This window comes from Sebastes fasciatus, chromosome 15, assembly GCF_043250625.1.
Source record: "Sebastes fasciatus isolate fSebFas1 chromosome 15, fSebFas1.pri, whole genome shotgun sequence".
NCBI lineage: Eukaryota > Metazoa > Chordata > Actinopteri > Perciformes > Sebastidae > Sebastes > Sebastes fasciatus.
Window position 1 is genome coordinate 19,804,040 of NC_133809.1, and position 24,897 is coordinate 19,828,936.

General features: G+C 41.4%; 1 protein-coding gene across 1 annotated transcript in view; it reads left to right on the forward strand.

Annotated features, from left to right (window-relative positions):
* The first annotated feature begins 9,896 nt into the window (after positions 1-9,896).
* The window catches only part of dnajc17 (DnaJ (Hsp40) homolog, subfamily C, member 17), a 39,237-nt gene continuing 24,236 nt past the window's right edge, over positions 9,897-24,897 (forward strand). Inside the window, exons 1-7 of the mRNA XM_074661343.1 lie at positions 9,897-10,138; positions 17,568-17,637; positions 19,969-20,027; positions 21,031-21,118; positions 21,417-21,493; positions 22,191-22,293; positions 23,539-23,588. Of these exons, the coding sequence (XP_074517444.1) occupies positions 10,049-10,138; positions 17,568-17,637; positions 19,969-20,027; positions 21,031-21,118; positions 21,417-21,493; positions 22,191-22,293; positions 23,539-23,588 (537 nt within the window). The 5' untranslated portion in view covers positions 9,897-10,048. The remainder of the gene's footprint in view (positions 10,139-17,567; positions 17,638-19,968; positions 20,028-21,030; positions 21,119-21,416; positions 21,494-22,190; positions 22,294-23,538; positions 23,589-24,897) is intronic.

Sequence of the window (24,897 nt, forward strand, 5' to 3'; positions counted from 1 at the left end):
GCCGCCGATGAAGAGCAGCGTACAGCCGCCTCTCAAGCCTAAGGGCCCTATTTTAACCATTATATGCTATTTTAGCATATAATTATTAAATAATGTTTATAATAAAGTAATTTTTGATACATTTTGAGGTAAATATTGGGGTAATTTGGCAGTAATAAATACAAAAAAATTAAGTGTTACCAAATATTCACATTCTTTTCAATTAAGAAGAGAAATACCATATTTAATGCACCACAACCTGCTGTATTATACACTGTTTACATACCGTCCAGTTGTTTGTGACTCTGATGATAAGCATCTCCAGTGAACCATAATGCGCATTATGAATGAGATCATCGTCCGCTGTAATGTTCAGACAGCCGACAGTTTCTTTTGGTGGAACCCCCCTTTCCTACTGAACACATCCTCTCCTTCCACTTTCAGATGATGTCATTCCAACTGCTTTGTTATTCTTTGTGAATATTTAACCCAGATAAGCGCCACGCTCAGACAGGATGAGCCGACTCAGAAGTATAGAGGGATGTGATACCGAGAGTGAGCTGGACCGGCGCTTGACCACATGCCAGGAGTATGAGGTGACCGGGTGTTGACTGCCCCACGAGGAATCCCTTTGATAGTGCTCCTATCTGCCCGGCGATCAATACGTAGCACCGTGCTGATAAAAGAACACATCAAAGCGTGCGTCTGCCACGACGAGGGGGATAAGTAATAAGATGTCAATTATTAATGGAGGGGAAGGGTCCCCTTTCAAGTGGGAGACTTAATGAAAATCAAACAAAATCCATCTTTTGCAAATAACATCCTCAAGGTATTCAAATGCTTTAAAAAATCATACTTTTTAAAGCCACTTCTCATGTAAAACAAAAGCTTTTGTTGCACGTTCCAGATTGTTTTGAAAAGATGCGTTCTTGCGCCAACGAAAGATATGACCTTCCTGTAACCTTCAGATCGTTCCACAGCTGTGAGTCTGAACCTGTAACCTTCCCCTCCACGTAACCCCACATCTGTCCCTCCGAACTATGGATGCCCAGATCCATATTCACATGCACCTGAACTCCCCACACCTCGCCGTGGCTCTCGATCAATATTTTCCCCCTAGTGTGGCTTTGTTCTTTCATGTTTTGATTCAGGTGGCCAAAAATTATTTTTTTTTTGTACGGTTTTGAAATCTTTTGATTCCGCTTGTCAGAAGCTATGATTTATTGATCGGGATGCCGGTGATGATCAGGGAAAAAGAGAGATTGGCACTGCACTTAGGACCTCTCCACTGTTGTTAGACAATGTAAAGCCTTGTGTTATAACCCGCGATGTGGCTGGAATGTTAAATATTCATGGGCAAAAGACTCAACATATGGATTAACGTGCATATTTTATGCTGGCAGTCCCATATGGCGAAGAGATGTACTGTATAGCGCCAATAGGCTTTGCAGTGAAAACATCTTCCTTCTCTGTCTTTTTGCCCTTTTCACTTTGCCCATAGGCAAGTACTACAGTCTCCTGTCTGCTGAAGTAAAACTAAAAAAACAAGCATAATCACTAATGAAGCTCTGTGAGTGTTTCAGGGTCGTTCTTTCCCGTGAAGTTCACATGAAAGCAGTTTTATTGATTTTTTTTAGACCAGAAAAATGTGCTGTGAAGTTTTCTCTCGACTGGCGCGGTGATGTAGGGGGTACGAGGATTGAGGTGGGAGTCGAGAGTGAGCTCGATGGAGGGTCATGTTTGTATATTTCCATCCAACTGGTCAGGGAAATTAGTCTCTAAATACACCGCTGTTTTATTTGCCTCATTTATTCGCTGCGGATTGCTCACTGAACTCCTTGACATTCTTCTTTGAATATTAATTTGAATTTCCTCGGGAGATTAACTATACAGTATACATAATGCAGCGCTACAGTAAATATAGCACTGAGAATGCATCAATTAAAGCAAACACTGTTTGACAAGTGCCAGAACGTATAAGTAACAACAAGTAAAGTATAAATCCCAAAGGCCTAAACAAGCAGTACAATACATTTAAGTTTATTAGTTGGTAAAACAAAGAGAAATGTTTACAGCAGTAAACCAGCAGCAGTCAGTGTGTGAGTGGAGGTGCGGGGGTCTCTCCCTCCAGCCCTCCCCGCTTGCCTAATCTGCTCCCTTTGACAGGCTAATGTGCTGACTCTGGGATTCTCCAGAGCTCAGCGGGGAGCTCCTGACCACCTGCAGCTGAGGATGGCCCAGGAATGATCAACAAAGGGACCTCTCAGAGGTCAAGCTGGGATGACTATTTATGTCCCCCCACATCAGGACAGTGACCAGGGCAAGTCCCTTTACAGTGATCCCAGGGGGTTAAAAGATTCCTTTCCATCATCACCTCCATTAAATTCAAATAATGGAAACACAAGGACATTTTGACGAGGTTTAGCTTTTAGCAGCAACTCAATCTGGAAGCTGTTTGCAAAGAAAGTATCATGTCGATGCTTATAAAATGAATGTTTACTTGCATTTGAAATGAAAGTTAAATCATTCATATTTTTGCATTAGTAGTGGAGGTTGGCGACAGTGAAGTGCTACATCAGTGTTAGACTTAATGCATGTGCACAGATGACACAATTGTGGGACAGTTTTTAATTAGTTCTAAATATCATTATATTTGTTGGGTCATTTATTTCTCTGAGGCTTGTTTGTACCCACTGGATTGACCCAGGAGCTGCTGAATGCATCGATTAACCCTCTGAGACCCACAATAGACCCATCTTTTGTCTTTTTTAGGGGGGGTACAGGGGGTCTTTAGGGGGAGATAGCAGGTCAGCAGTAGATGTCACATAGAAGTGGTGTACATCATCTGAAAGCTGGGAACCTGAAGATTAATCTGAGATGCAGCTCACCACTGTGTGTCAAGTTGTTCTACTCATAAATAAAAAATAAACATGAATTAATGAATTAAAATAAATTGTGAAAGTGGATACGTGTTGAGAACATTATGATGGAAGTATATGATGGTCATTCCCATGCTCAATTATGTCTCATAAGTTGTTGCAGCAATTTTTTGGGTTGATACCATTTGTTACACAGATTTGGTGCTAAATTTAACCATCATTTACTAGGGCTAGGGCGATAGTAACGCGTTAACGCAAATTCCTTTTAACACCACTAATTTCTTTAACGCATAACACAATCGATCTTTCGGAGGTTGTAGTGGGCTCACTTATAAAGCTAGAGTGGTATCATATGAAACTAGAAAACTTCAGGAATCCATTGGTACCAACCATGTTATACTAGCTTGTCATAAAGGAGGCTAAATAATGCTCCAAACTTGCGCTAAATTTTGGAAAGGAAAAACTGGCATTTTCAAAGGGGTCCCTTTACCTCTGACCTGAAAAAATGGCCAAGCCAGTTTTTCCTTGCCAAATATTAGCCTAACTTTGAAGCGTTATTTAGCCTCCTTCCCAACAAGCTAGTATGTCATGATTGGTACCAATGGATTCCTTTGGTTCTAGTTTCACATGATATCTGTACCTTCACTCTAGCCTTAAAACTGAACCTGCTACAGCCTCTGAAAGAGGCCGTGATCCTGCGGGTCTCGGAGGGTTAACTCAACCACTTTTCACCCCAACCATTGTTGTTGCTTTCCTTTGAGTTTATGTCAGCACTAATTGCAGTTTCCATCAGTTGCAGCTACACTTTTCATTTCAAAGTGCAAGTTTAAATACTATAAGTGCGTGGTATGACGCTACAGCCAGTCAATATAACTGCTATTAAAAAAACTAAACAGTCTGGGAGAAACGGCCCATTTGAAAGGACGTCGACAAACCACAAAGCACTTATAATATAGGCTTTGTAAGGAAGCACCGCACCACAAAGAATCATTTCGATCAAATTGCCTTGAAATATCCTGTCTGCCACACATGTAACTCTACCACTGTGTGATGAAATCGTCAATTCATAACGAAAGTGGATCTGTGGGCGTTTCCCACAGTGAGATCATTCTTTCTTTATTTGCCCCCCCCCTGACTTACCTAGGGGGGATATTTTAGAGACAGAATGAAGGGATGTGGTTAAGTGTGCTCGAACAAATTGATAACTGCAGTGAAATTTAGTAGAATAGAATGGGTTAGTGTTCACCCTTATGTTTTCTTTCTTTTACATACATCTTAAATTTCAATCTCAGGTAGACATTTTCACAAAGAGGTGTAACTTCAAGGAACAAAAACTTAACCTTATGACCCTTCCAAATATGAAAACAAACTGTCTTTCAATGTTAGTCTTTCTCATCTCCCCGCCACTCTCAGCAGACCTCCCAATGCCCCATCATCATCTGCGCTTCCACATTGCCTTCCTTTTGTTCCCCGCTTTTTCACACTCCTCTGAGACTCTTCTCCTCGTTCACACCTCTTTTGTTACATGGTTCCAAGGTTTGTAATCTCGCTCCCTCTGGCTCCCTCCCAGGCCCTTCACACCTCGGTGTGGCCTCCACACCTGAAAGGAGTTTAGCTGACCATAGCCTCCCCTCCTCCCTCCACTTAAGTCCTCACTCTTCACCTTGCTCCAGTGTCGCCACTCGCTGCTCTGCCTCACCCCCCCCCCACCTCCCTCTCTGCGTACAGCCTGAGGTCCAGGATAAGGTTACTGTACTGGGGTCGCTGACCGGTAAGACGAGGTAAGTTATTGGGTCACGGGAAGGAGAGAGACACCCCCCGCCTGGGTGCAGACGCTGATGTCATGGCGAGGCGCCTCAGGGACAAGCTGCAGACTGGTGATATCATAGTATGCTTGAAAATCTGGTGGGTGGGTGATGGAGGAGATGGGTGTATGAATGTGTTCCAAATTAAGCAGATGATGGCAAGGTCAGTGTGGCAAGATAGTGTCACGCATATCTTGTTGATGCAATAAGATTAGATCTGGTGCAATTCATGAAAACAGGGTGGAATTAGTGAAAATTAACAATAATCAGCGATTGTGTGTCTCAGTTTTTTTCTTATTGTCATAACCAGCACTGCAGCCAAAAGCAGTAAAGAGTCCCTCCCCTGGCGAAGGTGACCGTGAGCGAGGCCACTGTAATTCTAGGATGGTGACGAATGCCTTTCTGTCAACTACAAAGACGTTCCACTTCAGACGGTTACAGTGTTCGTCTGTCCATGTTTTTGTTTGTTTGTTTGCTTGGACGGTGGAGGGTCGGGGAGGCTCCGCACCGGCCAGTATAGGGTGCCACCTGTGACCTTGTAAAAGAGAAGTGATGAAAAATTTATGTGAGAAATTCAACCGCTTGTTTTTTTTTCCTTTTGCTATTCAGAATCCTCACAGTTAATAATATTTTTTCGACACAAAACAATTGTATGGAGACCCAAGGCAGGGTGCTGTGGTTATGGTTAAGTAACCGAAGAGCGACCAAACTGCATTAAACTGATTTATATCTGCAATGTGAAATATTTTAGCCCGCATACCGATCAGGTTTTACACTGAGGCTGTAAAGCAATCGGTGAGCTCAACCCTCCACCACATCAGTCACGACTGTGCAGGGTGACACACAATCTATGAGGTGAACAAAGTGTCACACACACTTACTGACACTTTACTGTACATGTAAAGACACCACATAAAGGACTATCTTTGATGTGTGGTTGCTGTATGCCTGTAAGTGTGTGTTTTTTTACCAAAGGAGAAAGTGTTGACCCCTATGTACCCCCCCCCATGTCTCTGGCTGACTGAGCAGATCAGAAATAGCTGTGTAATGTGAGGGGCAGCTGTGATTTTGTATGTGTGTGAGTGTGTATACAGGCTCAAACATGCAAAGACAGCATAAACAGGTGCCTTGAACACACACACACACACAACCTCTGATATCTCACATTCCAGCACAAGGCCGAGCCCGCTCCTCCTTTTCCTCACACCCTTCATCTGAAACTCTTAAGACTCCCAAACACTTTGATTATGAGATCCATTTCCACTAACAGGCCGATAGTGAAACATTAGTGGGAGGTAGCTCTCTGTCAGATAGTTATGGATCGTGCTGTATAGAGGATGAGGTCACCAAGCAAATACATCGCTGCTCTGCCTCACTGTCACTTTTCTAATTGGAACGGCAGGCTGGGTCATATCGCTCCAAAGTTAAGATCTTAATCTCCTCAACAGGATTGATGACGACAATGTTTTATACCCAGTGGACGTAAATATTGACACACGTATCCAGATGTATATGGGATAGTGTGTAACATGAGGGTGTCTCTCTGTCATAGATGGCAGGTGATCTGCTGACCTTGATGATGACAAGTTCACGCACAGGGCGAGGGATACAGCTGCATGTGAGGGTTGGGTGCTCAGGGGTGTGGATTTGGTACATTGTGTTGGAGCATTGGAGCTTCAGCATCACTACCAGCTGTCTGCCTGGTAAGCTGTATAGCCAGCCCCCCAACCGGTATGATGAAATCACAGGCAGCTGTTGTGTGGCAAGGCCAGACAGGCAACCAAATTCACCAGGGAAGCGCCAAAATGGATGCCGACCACATAGCTCCACCACGGTCCTCTGCAGCGCGTGGTGGGAAAAACAGAGCTACGGCATGAGGGCGAAGGCTCCATTAGGGGCCATCAAATATTCATCTGCCATACGGCACCGAGCCCTTGGCTCGATCCTCACAGCACTGTGCAACAAACCACCAAGAAAAAGGCTCCTGAAAACAACAACAACAAACTGAAGAGCCTGCAGTGCAGAGCTAAGAAACTGCTTTAATTATCTTTGACCTCACACCAGCAATTTATTTATTGATGAGTACAGGCAGAACTAAGAGCCATACACAAATCACTTAATGCTCCAAGCATCACTAACTTAATGGCTGTTCAATTTGCACAACACTTTCACATGACAAACTAAGCTAATGACTGTTTAATGGAGGGAGAAGTTTGCTTTCTCACCTGCCCACATTATGTAGTGTTAACTGCCAACTAATGGCCGCAAAAGACATTAATGAGGAGAACAATGACATCACCAGACTGACCACATGGTTCAATATGTTGAGTTAACTCCAAACTGTCAATAAAAACTCCATCAATGAATCCAAGCAGCCCCATCCAGACTGCGATCGGGTCTTAAATGTGTTTAGTGCTGCTGGTGGGGCGGTAATTGCCTTAGCAGGCTAGCAGGCTGGCTGTAATAGCATTATCAACCCGTTAACAACCACAGAGGAGCTTGAGTTGTTCCTCCAAAGGCTTTGTCATCCGTCAATTTATGGTCAGTTGCAGTGTTGTTTATCTACAGTGCTACTTGTTCAGGTCTCTCATGTTTTGAGGCAGAGATTATCGAAACAAAAAAAGGCTTGTAATATTTAATACTGTGTTAAATGGTGTCAAGAAACACAACAGGAGTCAAGAGCGTAACTTACAAGGGGGACACACAGGGGACATGTCCCCCCCACACTTTTTCAGAATGCAGTTTTGGACCCCTCCAATTTGTACAGTCTGAAAACTGATGTTGCATTACAAAAAAAACAGGAGAAACTGCACGCTCTAATCTCCTTCCAACTCCTTTTCACCTCTCCTTCTCGTGGTGTCATTCAAACCGATTCAAACAGCCAGCCAGCAGCTCAGCAGAAACGTTAGAATGTCCGGCTTTATATTGCATCATATCATTGCCGTACAACACATGCACATAAATATTTGGTCTGCACTTGCTGAAAGGCTCACTAGCTGGCGCACGATCATAGAACATGAGGATGATTGTTTCACCGAGGCGTCCGTAGGGAGGGTGTCATAGTAGCTTACTCTATGGGGGAGAATTACAATTCTGCAATTATTGAAAAGATCTTTAATGAAAGACCATAAACAAATGTGTTCTATTTGAAAACATTCTAATGTATATCGGCCGCCATCCATTCGAGCAGACTCAAAAAGTTCTGTCAGGCCAAGTGCACTCAAAGACTAGCTGAGCTGTCACCATCCCTTTATGTCTAGCGCCGTCTGCTGTAACCCTCCAACATCGCAGCTCCAGTTACACTGTGCATGTGTTATACCCCATAGCTCAATACCCTGTTCTAATCTCTCATGTCCTGAACTTCAGAATACCTGAAGCTGATATTACAGCCAATTTAAGAAGCTCATTTGTCTTCTTTGTTGGTTCTCAGAGAAAAGACATGAGGTGTTGCAGACTGCATGGAGGTGAGGAGAGGTGGACCTGAAAAACACTAACGTCTGTACAAAGCTGGAAACTGCAACAATCAAATAACATGATTTTTATATTTGAATGATTGTGTGTCTGTAGTTTGATATTTTTTTTTCTGTCGCTGCCCTTCAGAAAATGATGGAAGAGCAGCAGGAGAACCGCAGCTGGAGAACCACAGCTGGAGAACCGCAGCTGGAGAACCGCAGCTGGAGAACAACAGCTGGAGAACCACAGGGAAGCTCATCAGAAGCAGCTCAGCCGCCTCCAAGACGAGAGTGATGCTGGACGAACTCGCCGAGTAAGGAAACATCAGTAAAGCAAAATATTCTCTCGATACTTTGATTCTTGTTTCATATTTTTTTATTTGTGTTTTAAAAATATTTATCTAGCATTTTAGCCTTTTTTTTTTTATTTAAAGTGGATGGAGTAAAATGGAACCAAAGGAATTACATAGTATGTGTCAAAACCACTTGACTACCTGGACATGCATGTTTTATTTATTTTTATTTTATTTTATTATTTGTTATGTAGGTAGCAAATGAATGGTGTGACAGACAGTGAAAGTCACCATTTCATCATTGTGAGTCATTTTGTGAATAAAAGGGCCTTAAATGCAATTAAATGTTAGTCACTTTTAAATCCTTTTCATCATGATACAAGACACATTGTGATTACCTGATCAGATTATCAATGTATGACCCAATATGCCTACCTGTGGTTTGATTTGTTGAAGGTTTTGATCTATCTTCCATGAAAACTGATGAAAGTCTGTTTAATATGTTTCGTAAATGTTGGTGTAAATGTCTGTGTTTACTGTCCAGACTGCTGAATGAAGAAAGGGACTTGAAGGACCTGAAGGAGACGAGAACCGGAGCACATTGAACAAACATTTGGTAACTATCAAATCAACAAGTAGTAGAAGTTGTTTTATAAGTTGTAGTAATAGTTGAATTTACTGCAGTTTATAGTTGTTGTTGTTGTTGTTGTTGTTGTAGTTGTAGTAGTATTAGTAGTTGTTGTAGTAGCTGTAGTAATGTTAGTTAGTTGTTGTAGAAGTCATAATAAGTCATACAATAGTATATCAAAACAATTGCCATAAAAATGGCATAATATAGTATGCTATTATATATATTGTCGTAATATTACGACTTTTTTTCTCATAAAGTTATGACTTTATTCTCGTAATATTACGACTTTTTTCTTGTAGTATTATGACTTTATTTTCGTAATATTACAACTTTTTTCTCGTAAAGTTTTGACTTTATTCTCGTAATATTACGACTTTTTTCTCGTAAAGTTTTGACTTTATTCTCGTAATATTACGACTTTTTTCTTGTAATATTATGACTTTATTTTTGTAATATTACAACTTTTTTCTCTTAAAGTTATGACTAGTTTCTCGTAATATTAGGACTTTTTTTCTCCTAACGTTATGACTTTATTATCGGAATATTACAACTTTTTTCTTCTAAAGTTATGACTTCTATGACTTTTTTTCTCCCTCCCTCAATGAGGCCCTAATACTCCGTAGTACATTTGCTCTTTGGCCCTCACTGCATCAGACTTATATACTATGTACTTAGACTATAAACTGTGTTACCTTCATCACAATGACCAAATGTTTTGTGGCTCCAGACAGATCTTTTTTGTTGTTTTTGCCTAAAATGTCTCTTTTGATAGTGAAGGTTGCTGAACCCTGTGCTATGGTTAAAAATGCTCAAAATCTTTCTGCAGCAGCAGCAGAGCAGAAAAGCTGAACAAAAACTACATTTCCCAGGTTGCAATGCACATCCTAGTTGAAAGGTCGACACGCATGTGCCCGGAACAACAACAAACCACTGAATTTGACAAACCTTAACGTTTGCGTCTATATTTCTTATTTCTCCGTGTTGGTATTGTTGCTCGTTGTTTGCAGAAATGTCCAGAAAGGCTGGGAAGGCCAAGGATCTCCTCCAGTTGGACCTGTATGGTTTACTCGGGATTGAAAGCACTGCTACATCGAAAGAGGTGTGTACATGTGCTAACATTAGCTGTTGTCTTTACTCTACAGGCGCATTACAGACTGGAGGAGGTTGTGTTCACACACAGTTTAGTGTAGAGTGTTAAAAGCTAACTATAAATGTCAAAGTAGTTGTGTTTGCACAAGGAGAGACTGTGACATTTCTGCCTGCAAGCAGGAGGCTATTTGAGCTTGCTACCATGGAGCTTGCAGAAGTGTGTGTGTTTGCATTGTGTATGATATAAGGAGAACATAAGGAGTCTGTTGTTTCTGTAAAGAGAAGGTCAGTAAAGCGATGACTGCAATTCTAGGTCCAGTGAGTGAAAGCACAGGTAGAAAAGACAGACACACACCGGCTAATGTGATGTGCAATGATGTGATACACATAAGTGGCCACCTGGTGGCGACGTTGCATCAGTTAATAATTGGTATCATCATTCATATGAAATGGCTAATGAGGGTGGATCCTAGAGCTGCAACTAATTTCAATCATCAATTAAGTGACTGATTAATCGTAACTGATTAATTGGTTTATGAAATGTCAAATTAAGTGGAAAAATGCCCAAGGAGATATCATCAAATTGCTGATTTTGTTATTTAAATTGATTTATTTTACTTTATTTCATTTTAATTATTTAAGTATGTGTCCTCCCTTTTTCTCTGAATTCAATTGAAATTATAGTTTAAGATGAAGTCTTGTTTTGTTTTTTTGTGTTTTCTCTTTCCCCTCTTTGTTTTAAGTTGTGACATTTTGTGTAAAAACAAAGCGATAGCTGTAAAATGAAAATATAGTAGGAAAGAATGTGATGATGATTGTATAAGTTGCTGAAACTGCAATAAAAAAAATTATTTTTAAATAAATTGCTGATTTTGTATGACCAATAGTCCAAAACCAAAAGATATTCAACTTACAATAATCATAATATATAATAATATAAAAAGCGGCAAATGATCACAATGGAGAAGCTAAAAAATATAGAATGTTTGGCATTTTTCTTTAAATTATTACTTAAAATAATTAATTGATTATCACAATGGATGCAAATAATTTTTTTGTCGATCGACTCATCGATTAATAATATGTGTGACATTTATTTATGGTTTTTAGTAGGCTGACTTGAATGCTTTGAAGCTTTGACTTCTGCCGTGGTAACTGACCTCCAAATCAGTATTTGAATGCTTTGTTGAAAAATATATAATATATATATATATATATATATAATTTATTTTGTATATATATATATATATATATATATTTATAAGTGTGTAATAATAATAATGTATTAATCCCAAAATAGCCCATGAAATAAGGAATAATCCCACATCATTATTTATATTCAACATTAATTATTATGAGTTATTCTCAGATGGATATCGTTGTTTGTTGTGTGTAGAGGTGCGCGTGTTTACAGTCGTGTGGCAGCATCACTGAAACGGGAGAGATGGAGACAGACATGTCAGCCTGCTGCACCACGCCACGAAGATACCGTTGAATATTTCTCACCAAAGCTTCGAAGCCCAAAATCGGGACAGCCCTAGTTTTCAGTCTGCCAACTCAATCCACAGTATATTATTTATCTAAAACTAAACATAATGTATATGTGATCACATATAAACTTGGAGTTGTAATACGATTACATCTGATGAGGCTTTGAAAATGCTGTAATACTATGGACAGCCTATTTACTAAAGGTTACATCTGTTTGCTCACCTATGCACACTATAAACAGAATTTTGCCTGAATGACATTTTGTGCCTGCATGGATTTTGAATCAACTCCTATACGTTTCATTTCCCAGCCCAGAGCGGTTCACCATGATGTCCTGAATCCTGCCTTTTTCCTACGACCACCTCTCCTCACAGTTTCCAGCATCTCGAATCCACAAGCCCAAAGGGAAATTAGAATTGCGGCCAAAATGAGGGAACGAAGTTAATTTCTTAATTGGATTTCAAAGTCCTGTCCTCCCCAGAGAATTATCCTGGAGGAGGTTAGCGGTTGTGGCTTGGGTAGAATTGAGACTCCAAAATGCAGAAAACTGTTTCTGTGAAGTCTGTTGATGTTTGAGAGCGATATCAAGGGTTTGTGTGTGTGTGTAGTGCATTGGCTCCAAAAAATCAATCATGTGTGTGAAGACAGATGTCATCAGATGGGCTACTTATCCCAGTTGTTTTACCCGCTGCTACACCACCATTATCATACTTGTTGTTTATCACAGAGAGAGGGGAAGAAGCGCATCCCAGAGCCTGTTTATGTGGGCTTAGCCACAGCTTGTAAAACATTGTCTTGACGTAGAGGGATTTGCTTTTTGCATCTCCTCCTGGTTCTATTTAGCATCTTTTTCTCTTATCACTGCTGTTGACCTTCTTCTAAGCTTGGCTGGCTGATAAATGCTGGGGGATCTGGCACGTCAGAGTCTATGATTTAATGTCTATGGATGACTGGGGTTTGCTTTATCCTTGTAGTGCAGAGGGAGGCTGTTGCTGAAGGCTATCCACCATTTAAAGAGTCATGCTCATGCATATCAGCAGGGCTTGGGTAATAATTGCCCAAGTGTGTGTTTTACCTACCACAGATTGCTTGGTGAGACAATGTCAACAGCCAAGACCACACAAACTGTCTTGTTTGGGGTTTATTCAGCTACTCAAATTGTAGTGTACCTGATGTTTTGCTGTGTATACAGAAACTACATACCTGGATGGTTAACTTCCAGACAGAGCATCAAGGATGGGTGATTGCAGTACACTGTCATAGCGCATTGTAAACTCATTGCTCTCAGCGAGGAGTTTCTTTTTGAGTGTCTGCTTGGTCAGGGCGGGTAGATTAAGAGTATTATTGCACCAGTGATGCAACCTGGGGTCATTGTAGGGCTGCACGGTATGAGGAAAATATGCGATATATGTGATAACGTTGTTGAATGTCGCAATATTACTTGCGATAAATTAACGGATATTAAAGTGTACTCAGTTCTGCCTTTCTGCTTCTAAAAAAGGATTGAGGAAATTATTTCCAAAATCCTTTTATTGAACTAATTGAACATTGAACACAGAAGGCACCAATAGAAAAATAAGGATTTAACAACATTTCAAAGTGCAGTTTTCTAATGATCAAGTAAAAAAAAAAAACCCTGAGTGCAATATCGCAGTCTTTCTTTTGTTCAACAGAATTTTGTAGAATGATAACAAAAAATGATCTCATCTTGAACTACGATGAGAAGATTAACTTTTAATGGAATATAGGATCATAATGAATTAATGGCGAGTTTGACAGGAGGTTTGGTCAGGTTCACAAGCACATGGAAAGTTCATCACAGTGTCTCACTGTTTCTCTTCATTACATCCAATTTTTCTTCTTACTTTCTGCTCTCCTTTTCTCTGTGTGGTCACGTCCTCTCTGCCCCATGTCCTTCTTCCTTTCCCCTGTTGTGCCTGTTATTATTTTCCCCCAGCTGATAATGTCCCGTAAATAGCAAAGCCTTGTAATTAAGGAGGATGGGCCCATGGCAGATCAGGCAGCTAATCAGCCACACAGGCTAGAGGCCCTACCAGGGCTGTGCCGAGGCTGCACTAGGACCAGTTTGTCAACTATAATTGGCACCAAAGACTGGTGTAATGAGGTCAAGATGTGGGCATGCAGTGAAGACTGTGGCAGGCAGGGAGGCACAGAGAGTCTGTTTTTTCACCGGGCACTAACCATTAGGCTACTGTTGGCCTGCTGCTGCCGAGTCTTTCCTTGATGTCTCGGTTCGTCCTCCTGCATACTGAAGCGTGGGAAATAGTTGAGATGTCCGCAATTCAGTTTGTCTTGCGTATGAGAAATGGAAAATGTGACAAACTTGAATAATTTGAATTGCAAGAGATTGAATAGTAACATTACTGCTCATCTCTAAGCACAAGGGACAGCAGTTGGTTTCCAGGAGTTTCTTCTGGTTTTCTCTTCACATGGTCTCACTCGTAATTGATTCAGGAGCCAATCCTAAAAGGTCATGCTGAACTGCACAAAGATAATTGCGACAGTAATTGGCTGGATTAGTCCCGTAGGAAGATGCCACTCGATCTGAGAGCTCTTATCCACACATGTGCTAACCTCTTCAGATGTTGGGCCCACTTTGGCTTCCAGTTTGTAGGACCAAAGGGCTTCAGACTCTTCCAGCATCAATTAAGGCTTGCGTGTTACGGCATTGATGGGAGTAATCATGTATTATTTACAAAACAGCACTGGAGGCACGGTAGGGACAAGATATCGCGAAGGATGCTAGAGGGGAGTGAAACGGAAAAGAAAGGAGGAGGAGATGGAGAGAAAAGGAAGTAGGATAATTAAGTGAAATGTAGAGAAGTATGTGTTAACTACATCTTAAACTGAACTGAACTCAGTGAGACAAAGGTGATGACGTGCAACTCCACTGCTCTTCACTAGAACATCATCAATGATGACAGGTTGTACTTGTCAAACAGCTTAGCTGACCAGACTTTTGTCCTGACCAGGTCAAACATCTGCTATGTTTACAACAAATGTGAGGATGTGTTTATCTTGACAGCTTGCTGCAGGTGATGATGAACATGAGAAGTAAAGTGAGTGTGAACTGAGGACACGGCATGAGCTCTTGGATGTTTTAGCCTCCTTTATTTCTAATCACACATACTTAACTTCACAGCTGTAAACTGTGTTAATCGGTTTTAGAAATATCAGTGTATATTTCTACCATGCTGGGCACCCATTGGTTTAACCTTTTTGAAACTCGCTTGCCTGTGTGATTCATTACAGTAAGCATCAGGGTGCAGGTTTTGTCAAAATGAAGTACAGACTTTTTGTATCAATCTGCACCACCACACTGACAAAAATAATGCAGACTTGTTCACTGTAATGGTCTACAAAGCAAGTTTTATGGATTTGATCTGAACTGATTTTTCATATCATATGGATATTAATGGAAACCAATTGCTGGCAGAGGTTCATAAAGAAAAGTGAAAAGAAAACATAAATAAATAAATACATTTGGGAAATAAATACGTACAAGTAGTAATGAATAAATACATTTTAAATAAATAAAAATAAATAAACAAATGTAACGTTAATAAAAATAAATAAATGGGGAAATTAAATAGAAGAGAAGATAAACAAATTAATACAAAGGTAAATTAATAAAGAAGCAAATTGAAACAGAAATATCAATTTATGTCTCATTTGATCAATTAATCAATGCCTACATTTATTTTTTATTAAATTTGTTTTATATTTTTTGTAGTTTATTTTTTGGTACATTTAATGACATATTTGTTTTTGTTTTTATTTTTGACAGGTTCTGTCCTCCATAACTTGGAGCAGAAGAAAAAAAAATCAAAACTATGTATAACATCTAAAACTCTAGTCTATAGCCTATATTTGGAAATGTCATGGTCAGCATAAATGTACACAAAATTATAGTCGAAGAACTAAAATTGTCAAAAACTGCCACACTGGTATAGTCCTTTAAAGCAGACTCTCTTTCTTTGTGTGTTGTCAAAGCACTGATAGGGCAGGAAGTTCTCCAACTGTTACCACTACCTACCCATTATAATGCAGTGGCTTTCATAATGACCTTTCTTGGCTTTTTGCCTGATGAACAGCATGTCGTTCAACTGTATGTACCTGCATGAATGACGATACATTTGAACTTGTGTTTGAATTTTCATTCCCTCTCTTTTGGGTTGGACAATGCTATAATAGCGAGCGCAGAGAAAGGAAGAGGGAGAAAGAGACTGTTGGAGGCTAAAAAGGAGAAGTAGGCTTAGGCCAACAGTAAGCATATGTGTCTGGCTCCGGTCCACAGCCTTGTGTGTCAGTCTCGATCTATAAGAAGGCTCTGTGTGCCAAGCAGCAAGACTAAATATCTCTTAATGATGCCTAGTCTCTCAAAAACCCTCTCGATGAACCAAGCTCTCATTTACTATTGGAACTCTAATGAGAAAAAGTCTGATACTGACTAAGAGAGAGAAATAGGACTTGTGACATTTAGGAGCTGTCTGGTCCACGATAAGCTCCAGAGGGTTCACTGGAGGCTTGTTGCTGTGGAGTCTTAGCTCTTGTATCGTGGACAATGGGCTTCCAGCCTAATGGGCCTAAAGTTGACTGTCATGGAGTCTCATTGGAGTTGCTAAAAACGGCTTGGACACTGATGGATTGCACCATTCTGCTCCGTTCCCTCAGAGTTGATTTCTGTTTCCCCCCCTAGTAAAGTCAGCGCTGTATGTTTTGGCGTGCACTCTAGAGATAAAATTGTGCAAAACAACACATATTGCATATGCCAGAGGACCGGGCGTCCAACGCAAACGTTTCCCAGACATGAAGAAAGGAGCTCCCAAATCCTGTGGCCCGTAGCATACTGGCAGAAGATTGATTTGCGCGAAGGGGGGTATGTGAAAACATGCAGAACGTTGGCATGGCTGATTCGGATTGGTGAGAAAGTGTATGTCCGCGTGTGTGTGTGTGTGTGTGTGTGCTTGTGTCTGAGCTTGGATATACGTGGGATTTCTGTGCCAAGTCCTTAGCATGCAATGCATATATATATATGAGCGTGCGTTTTTGAGGTTGTGTGCCGAAAGCTTCAGCGCCGCACTCTACAGCCCTCCTCTGGTTCTCCACGGAAAGTTTTTCCTGCTTCCCTTCTTTCTCCAGAGGAGCAGAGATCTAATGAAAACCACCTTGTCATTAACTGGTCCCTAGAAGGACCGATGAATGGTTAACATTCCAAGCAGTGACCCAGAGTTAAAAAATCAGCTATAACTAAAACCTCACATGATATTACAATACTCCAAAGTATTGTTTAGTTTTTCCACTTTGGTTCTCTGAACCCCCCCAAAAGGTTTTGGCTACCTGCCTAAGATATTAACGGCGGCCTTCTCAGATTTGTTATAGACAATGGCACTCTGTTTGTGTATGTTATTGTAACGGGTTTTTTCAAGTTTAAATAAAGATGGACTAATACTAGGCTGCAACTCAGGCCACATTTATCTTGCACACTGGCAATGGGCCCGAGAATAGTTTGGAGTTCTTGTGCGGGTAATTCACTGTGGAGTATGTGCCGAGGTGGTTAGGTTCCATTAACAACATGTCAAAAGGACACGAAGCAGAGGATCAGCTCAGGTGTTGATTTGATCCAAACAATACAATCCCCTGATTTTTTTTTTGTATTTAAATGCAGACCACATTTCACCCCCACTGCTTTCATGTCAGACTGTTACCATTTTGTGCCATTATTTCAATGGGACCATCATTTCTTATTCAGACTTTGGTTTTTGTGGGCCAAGGACGACAGGATAAAGATAATCGGTACTGAGAGTAAGAATTTCACTTTCACATGGCCAGAATCTGTGCATAAGTGGATGATTCGTTCTCTTTGTGTCCTAATCAACATTTTCCACTCTACATAACTTTAGGGGTTTCTTCTGTTTTTCTCCTAGATCAAGAAAGCTTATCGACAGAAAGCCTTGACATGCCATCCAGACAAGAACCCGGACAACCCAAAAGCAGGTGAGTGAGCCAGTTAATGTGTTTAGACTGTATATATAGATGGATGAGGCGTCTACACGTCCTCCCACTTTACAAAAGTGAAACCAAAATATCCCAGGTACCGGAGCTGCCATCTTGAGATTTTGACGTCATTTGGAGTCAGAGTCTGTGCAGTAGTGATCGGGGGGCAAAGAACGTATTTTGCTAAAAAGTGAAAGTCAATTGTTTGTTCCATTGTAACATCAGCACCCAGCAGCAAAGCTATGCTTCTGCTATTTTAGACTGAAAGCGACAACCAGACGCCAGTAAAACGTCCACCTCCAAAGTGCCGTATAAAAGTAATGATCAAATTGACACATGTTGTATTACACCGTCTTGTGACGGTTATGGAAAGTTAAAGTTACATCTCATCCGGCTCCGCAACTACTTCACTCCGAGCAGCTGTCAATCATGATGTCTCACCCCCTTTTCAAATAACTAATTAAAACAAAACTTGTCAGAGAAATGAACACTTGAACATACATCGGTGTGATAAGAACTACCTAAAATGACAGAAACCACCTTTGGGAAACATTCATTTGACGTGAACTTTGACTTTTTAGTTTGGCCCATGTCCCATCCACTAACATGGAGGAAGCTATACTGCAGCCAGCCACCAGGGGGCGATTGAGATGTTCTGGCTTCACTTTTGTGGAGCTGTCATGTCGTCCATCTTCTGTGGTTTATCTCTGTTGGTTTCTCTTTACCCTCTCCCCATTTTGAGCCACAGACGTCTTGTCAGTCACCCAGTAGAACTGAAACAAGATTTATTACTTGTTTATGCAATTTCTGCATTGTTTTCTGAAGAATTAGGGTTAATCGTCAGACCGAGCGGCCATCAAGCTCCGCAACCAAAAACGAATACTCTAGCGCTCTCGGCAAGTTGTACCCTGCCAGACAGCCTAGCCACAAAACTCTGTAGGAAGTCTAAACAGCGTCTGTCTCTCCTACCGCCTTTTCTAGCCAGACAGGACCAGCCAAACACCAGCAGCACCACCGCCATCACCACCAGCGTTTCCACACTCCATCCCTCTTTTGGCTCGAGTCCTTCCGTGGCCTGTCGCCAACCAGCATGTCAACAATTAGACCAGGAAATCTCAATGCAGCTTTTTGTTGGGATGGGGGGGGGGAGGCACCTTGGACAAAAGACTGGTCATGAGGCATGTTTTCAAGTGAGGTTTATGTGGTTGCTGGATATTTCAGACAATTCCTGATTATGTCAAGAGAAAAAAACAACTGGGAAATCGGTTGGGTTTGGGGGGTTGAGAGGGATAATACAAAAGCAGGGGGTCGGTTTCCCAGAAATGGAAAAGAAGTGGTTTGGAGGGCCTCAACACTTGAACCCGCACATGGACAGATTCTGTCTCTATCGCACGAGAGCGGAGCAAGCCTTGGGATTTGCTGCTCCTCAGGGGAAGGTTGTACGCATGTAAAAGGTGACTTGGGGGTCATGAATCCTCACTGACTGAAGACACCCCCCCCTACGCTATTTCCTCAACCCCCCATGTTGTGACACTCTGAGCTGCCTAGTGGGCATGGCAGGTCTCTCCCAGTTGGATTTCATTCCAGCCCATTATATGCGTGTAGGTAACCTGACCACTTCTGCTGGCAGCGTGATCTCCAGAGCCTCCTGTTAGTGTGCACTGCCAGTCCCCACAGGGAGTAACTGTATCGGTCCGTTAGGCCTCCCATCAGTGAATGATTAAGCCTGGCTCGTATAGTGAAGCAGTGTGGCGGTTGTATGATGGAGAGTGGGATTGTGGTCTCCCTGTGTACATTTGTATGTGTGTGTGTGTGTTGGATGACAACTAGTGAGGTGGAGTCTTGCGTGGTGGTGGTGATTGCGGCAGTGGCCCCTTGAGGTGCTCAAATGGAGGGTAGATGGAGAGACCAAGGGTTTGTGTGGAAATGCACGTATGTGTCATTGGAGGAAACCGGTTTTGTGAGACTCACGCCACCTTTTTAAAGCTCAAAATGTCTCAGTTTGTTTCAGCCCTGTGTCCCAGCATCAGATTGAAGATATCATATTGAGCACATAATGCCCCTTTTGTCATAAACCCCCCTGTAGATGTTCTCTTCACTTTCTTCAAGTCACATCACCTTCTTTTGTCTCTCCTCTGTATAAGTTGCCAAATTGACAAAATTACCAGTGTTATATCTTTATGGAATTTTAGCCACGTTTTTGTTTCTAAAGCTCATACTCCACGTGCAAAATATTGGTTCCTGAAGCAAAAGACAAAGAAGAAGTGTTTCTGCGTGTATCCAGGAGCAGAATTTTCATTACTTTTGTTTTTTCTGGTCCCTTTCTTCTAGTGGAGCTCTTCCACCAGTTGTCCCAGGCTCTCGAGGTGCTAACTGATGCTCCTGCAAAGGTAAGACTGCTGATGCCTCAACCTGTCACAAGTGCTGAAGCACATTCACACATAGGAATGCACCGATCCGACTTTTTCAGTCCTGATACCGATAGCGATACCTGAGCTTTGGGTATTGGCCAATACCGAGTACCGATCTGATACCAGTGTTTAAATAATAAGCTGTATGCCTCGCTGTGTGGAAGTGACTGGGATCACTCTTTTATGTGTATAAACATCAGGCTTGACTTAAACACCGCTTTCCTAACTTTTCAAAACAAAATGTAACATAAATACATGGATCTAAATTTACTGAATGATTATTTATCATTAGAATATTAAATCATGCAGCAACAACTTGGTAAGAAATCTTCAAAATTAACAGGAATTACAATTTTTTTAGTGCAGCAACAACTTAGTCAAACTTAAAGGGGAACTACGTCCATTTTCAAAATTCATACATGCTATTCCTATGGTCTCATTCCTATGGTCACATGATACTGAGAGCATCCAGGGGTATGTTCTGAGAATATTGGTTTCACAACTGACAACAATACAATATAATAATGCCCATTTGGGTATAAAAAAGAAAACAAACATACTATGGGTACACAAAATCAGTCTCCCATTCATTGTCTATGGAGCAGCTCCAGACTTTATACCCTATGACATCACAAGTTTGAGACTGACTTCTCTGGTTTCTGGCTTTGAGAGAGAGCAGCTCGTGTTCACAAATATTGATCGAACTTAACTAGGCCACAGAAATAACATATTGGAGCTCTTAATTTAGTTGGTGTTCCCCTTTTTAAAAATGAATTAAAATTCCATTATATAATGTATATAGTATATAAACATAGAATTGAATTGAATAGATCAGCCCTATTGTCACATATATCTATATATCCTATATTGGATATAGATACCCAATCTAGCTATTTGAGTCAGTATCAGCCCGATATCGGTATCGATGCATCCCTACTAACACAGAGATATGATTCATCCTGGTGTCTAATACTGTTTTCAGGCTGCCTATGACAAGCTCTGCGCCGCCAAGAGACAAGCAGAAGAAAGAACCAGGAAGCTAGATGATAAGAGAAAGAAAATTAAGCTTGGTGAGTCCCTTTCCAAATCGTACAGCATCTCAAGGCTTTTGATTTACTGATTTGTATTTTTATTGGTATTGTAAAGGGTTATATTAAAATCAGTTTTCTGTCATACATATTCCAGGTTTAACACAACAGCAGCTAATATTTTTTGACATATTTTGACATCTTGGATTGTCCAGCAGGAAATTAAACAAGAGCAGCTGTTAGAACATAATAAATCTATTTAGCACAGTTTTGTCTATTCTTGTGGAAAAGAGATACAGACACTTGAGTGTGTGTGTGTGTGTGTGTGTTGCTTTGACAGATTTGGAGGCCAGAGAGCAACAAGCAGAATTTCAGAGCCAGGAGGAGGTGTTTAACACTAGATCACTCGAAGAAGAGGTAAGATAATTTATTGAAACCATATGAGAGATGACACTGCTGCACCAAACATTGCCAAATATTAGAAATACAAATTTCACTATACTACGAGCCTCGGCAGTGTACTGGGAATAAGGTATTCCAGTGAATCCAGGAAACTCTGAAGCACACCCAGGTGTTTTTATTCTGTTTTTCGTCAAATACTCCCTTCTGATTGAGCTGAAATCTCCCAAAGACTTGGGTCAGGAACAAAGGCTCTATCTGAGAGAGGCGTTTTTTCACTGCCATATCATAATTATCAGTAAACCCATTAGGTGATATTGCATGACTTGATGCACTTTGTTTTGAAAGCCAATGATAAATAAAAATGGTTCAAATGCTTCCAAGGTGAGTCATGGCATGTGCTCAACGTACTAAATGCATGTAAATACGTGGCCATGTGCCTTAGGGGGAAGGAGGTAACCAGTAGGTGGCACTGTTCCATTTTCTTTCTCATCTCAAGGGGTTATTGCTGAATAACTGAACTGAAGAAATAAGGTGGTCTGCACACTCTCCTGGAATCACGGAATAGCAGAAAGGGTGTCTTGGAATGGGAGAGTCGTGCAAGGGATGAATTACATCTGTGAGCAAAGAGCAAAGATGTATAATCTGCTGTCACTCAAAACCTGTATGTCGTGTTTGTGCACATTACTGTATTGTATGCGTCTGTTTCTACCAGATAGCCCGTTTGAGAGAGGAGGGATCCAGGCAGCTTGAGGAGGAACAGAGGCTCATCAGAGAGCAGATCCAGAGAGAGAGAGAAACACAGACAGGAGGCAGAAGTATGTCCACTTCCAACATTTAACCTTGTGCAGTCTGCTCCAGTCCAGGTTAAAGGCGTAGTTCGGGTGTTTTGAAGTGGGGTTGTATAACGTACTTATCCATAGTCAGTGTATTACCTACAGTAGATGACGGATGATGGAGTCTGGTGGCTTTGGCGAGAGCATAGATGGATGCAACAGCTTCAGTTCCCCATTGGAAAGGGGTGTCTGATGGCAATATTCTAAATATAGCGTACACTTAACCTGATATTGATTTTTTTTAAGGTGAGCCTTTCTTTTAGGCGGCTAAAATATGTTTTACTGCCGGCCCCGTCCACAGCAGTACATTGCTTTGCTTCCGTGCGGTAACTCCTGTCTGTTTTTCCAAACGGTGGGCGTGCCGACCGTCATACACTGTAGGTAATACACGGACCAATGATAAGTACCTCATACAACCCCACTTCAAAACACCCAAACTATCTCTTTTAACCAAACCAGTTCAGTGCAGTCTTGTTCTGCCTGGATAAATCCAGTTTGATCCAGTGAAATCATTGGACTCTCCTGAAATCCTCAGCCGAGTGAACCCCTGTATTTCCCAACCATTATACTGTCAGTTCAACCACAATAGTCACAGAGTTCTCTGAGGTTTGCCAAATATTATTCACATAATAAAACAATAACAATAAGCAAATGTACATTTGAATCAATGTTTTGCACTTTGAAGAGGTCTATTTTAGTTTCTTGGCAGTAAGACAACTTGGCAAGGTAACATAGGAATGCCCAGCACCACGCACACACACAGTTATCCATCAAACTTTTAACCTCTTGATAGTAATTTTTTCGTTTTAAAGCTTCAGTGTCTCCATTCTGGAGACATGAAAAAAGTAAGAGTCTTGTAAAATAAGACTATAGAAGTGTGGGTATTTAAGGGAAGTACTGATTCTTGGCCCTAGACTTGGACCCATTTTTGTGGCTGGACAATTACTCATGCATAGTCAGCACGTCTTTTGAGTCTCTTCCATTTGCACGCAGTCAGGCCTCCCCAGCCCTCCGCTGGATCAGCGCTCTGCCTGTTCCAGCTCAGTGGATCATCAGACTGTAGCTAGAGCCATACATTTATAATGTAACAGCAAACAATCGCTGTCCATTTGCCCGAGTTGACTGCTATCTTGAGTGCCACATTTCTTTCCCCAACAAAACAATTGTTTCCTTGTCTTTTCACTTCACTCGTCGTCTCATCTCCCCCCTCATGTTTTTTTCTCTCAGACTCAGGACTGGAGAGATGTTCCAAGAGCAATGTGACCCCCAAATTGAAGGTAAGGCTTTCAACTATGGGCTTTTAGTCAGGGGACGAGACTAGGAAGAGAGGTCGGGATGAGGGTTGCAGTTCTCGGAGAGTAACGCAGGAAGATGGAAAAGAGGAACAGCTCCATCTGAGTGAAAGTGCAGGCCGAACCTCAGCGGAGATTTTGATAGAACCGTAGACATTTGTAATTCGTTATTCGGAGACCACATGCGCTGTCTGTCTCACCACTGAGCGCACAGGCTGTTCTAAACGCCCATTCCTCCAGAGTAGGCCCGACGTCGTCAGGAGACCTGTAACTACGCCAAGAGAGGGCTTATTATATTTCCTCCTGGAAACTGCCTAGCCTGTGCATATTAACGGACACTGGGGATGTTAGCTAATGTGTTTAGACATTAAATCTGCTTTTAAGATTTGATAGCCGTCTAGTGTAGCAGTGTACTCTCCGACATTTGTGTATTCAGTTAGAAAAACAAACAGCAGCCGTAAGACTGACGGTATCACAGGTCACGTTCGAGGACAACACAAAACAATGACAAATATTGTCCAGAAACCCTCACAGGTACTGCATTTAACATAAAAAATATGCTCAAATCATAACATGGCAAACTGCAGCCCAACAGGCAACAACAGCTGTCAGTGTGTCAGTGTGCTGACTTGACTATGACTTGCCCAAACTGCATGTGATTATCATAAAATGTGCATGTCTGTAAAGGGGAGACTCGTGGGTACCCATAGAACCCATTTGTATTCACATATCTTGAGGTCAGAGGTCAAGGGACCCCTTTAAAAATGGCATGCCAGTTTTTCCTCGCCAAAAGTTGGATGCCGCTGAACCTGCTAAAACCTAAAATTTTCAAGTTGTGTTAATGTATTAAAGAAATTAGTGTCTTGAATACAAATTTGCGTTAATGCGTTAACTTTGACAGCCCTAATTTTGATATCTTCTTATAGTGATACATCAAAAGCAGAAAGAGCCGTTTGATTTGGTTCCACTAATATCTTTCCTATCTGTATAAGAGAACACAGCAGTGTGTCAGTGTTGTGGTCTAAAACCGCAGACATCACATCGTGCCAGTATTTCAACATCTTATTCGAAGATTAATGGGTGAGAAGGTTATCACCAGCGGGTACAGGAGACTGCTCTTGGACGGAGAATGTGCATTTTCAAGCGTAATTGTTGGTAAAAGAGGCCATGAAGACATGGAAATTCCCAGAAATCCTGTTTCTTTGACAGTGAGCAGAATGCTGGAGCCGGATCAACGCTTAGTGCTTGCCATTTATAATTCTACTTTTAAGCGGTTTGTCCGATATTGGCTGGA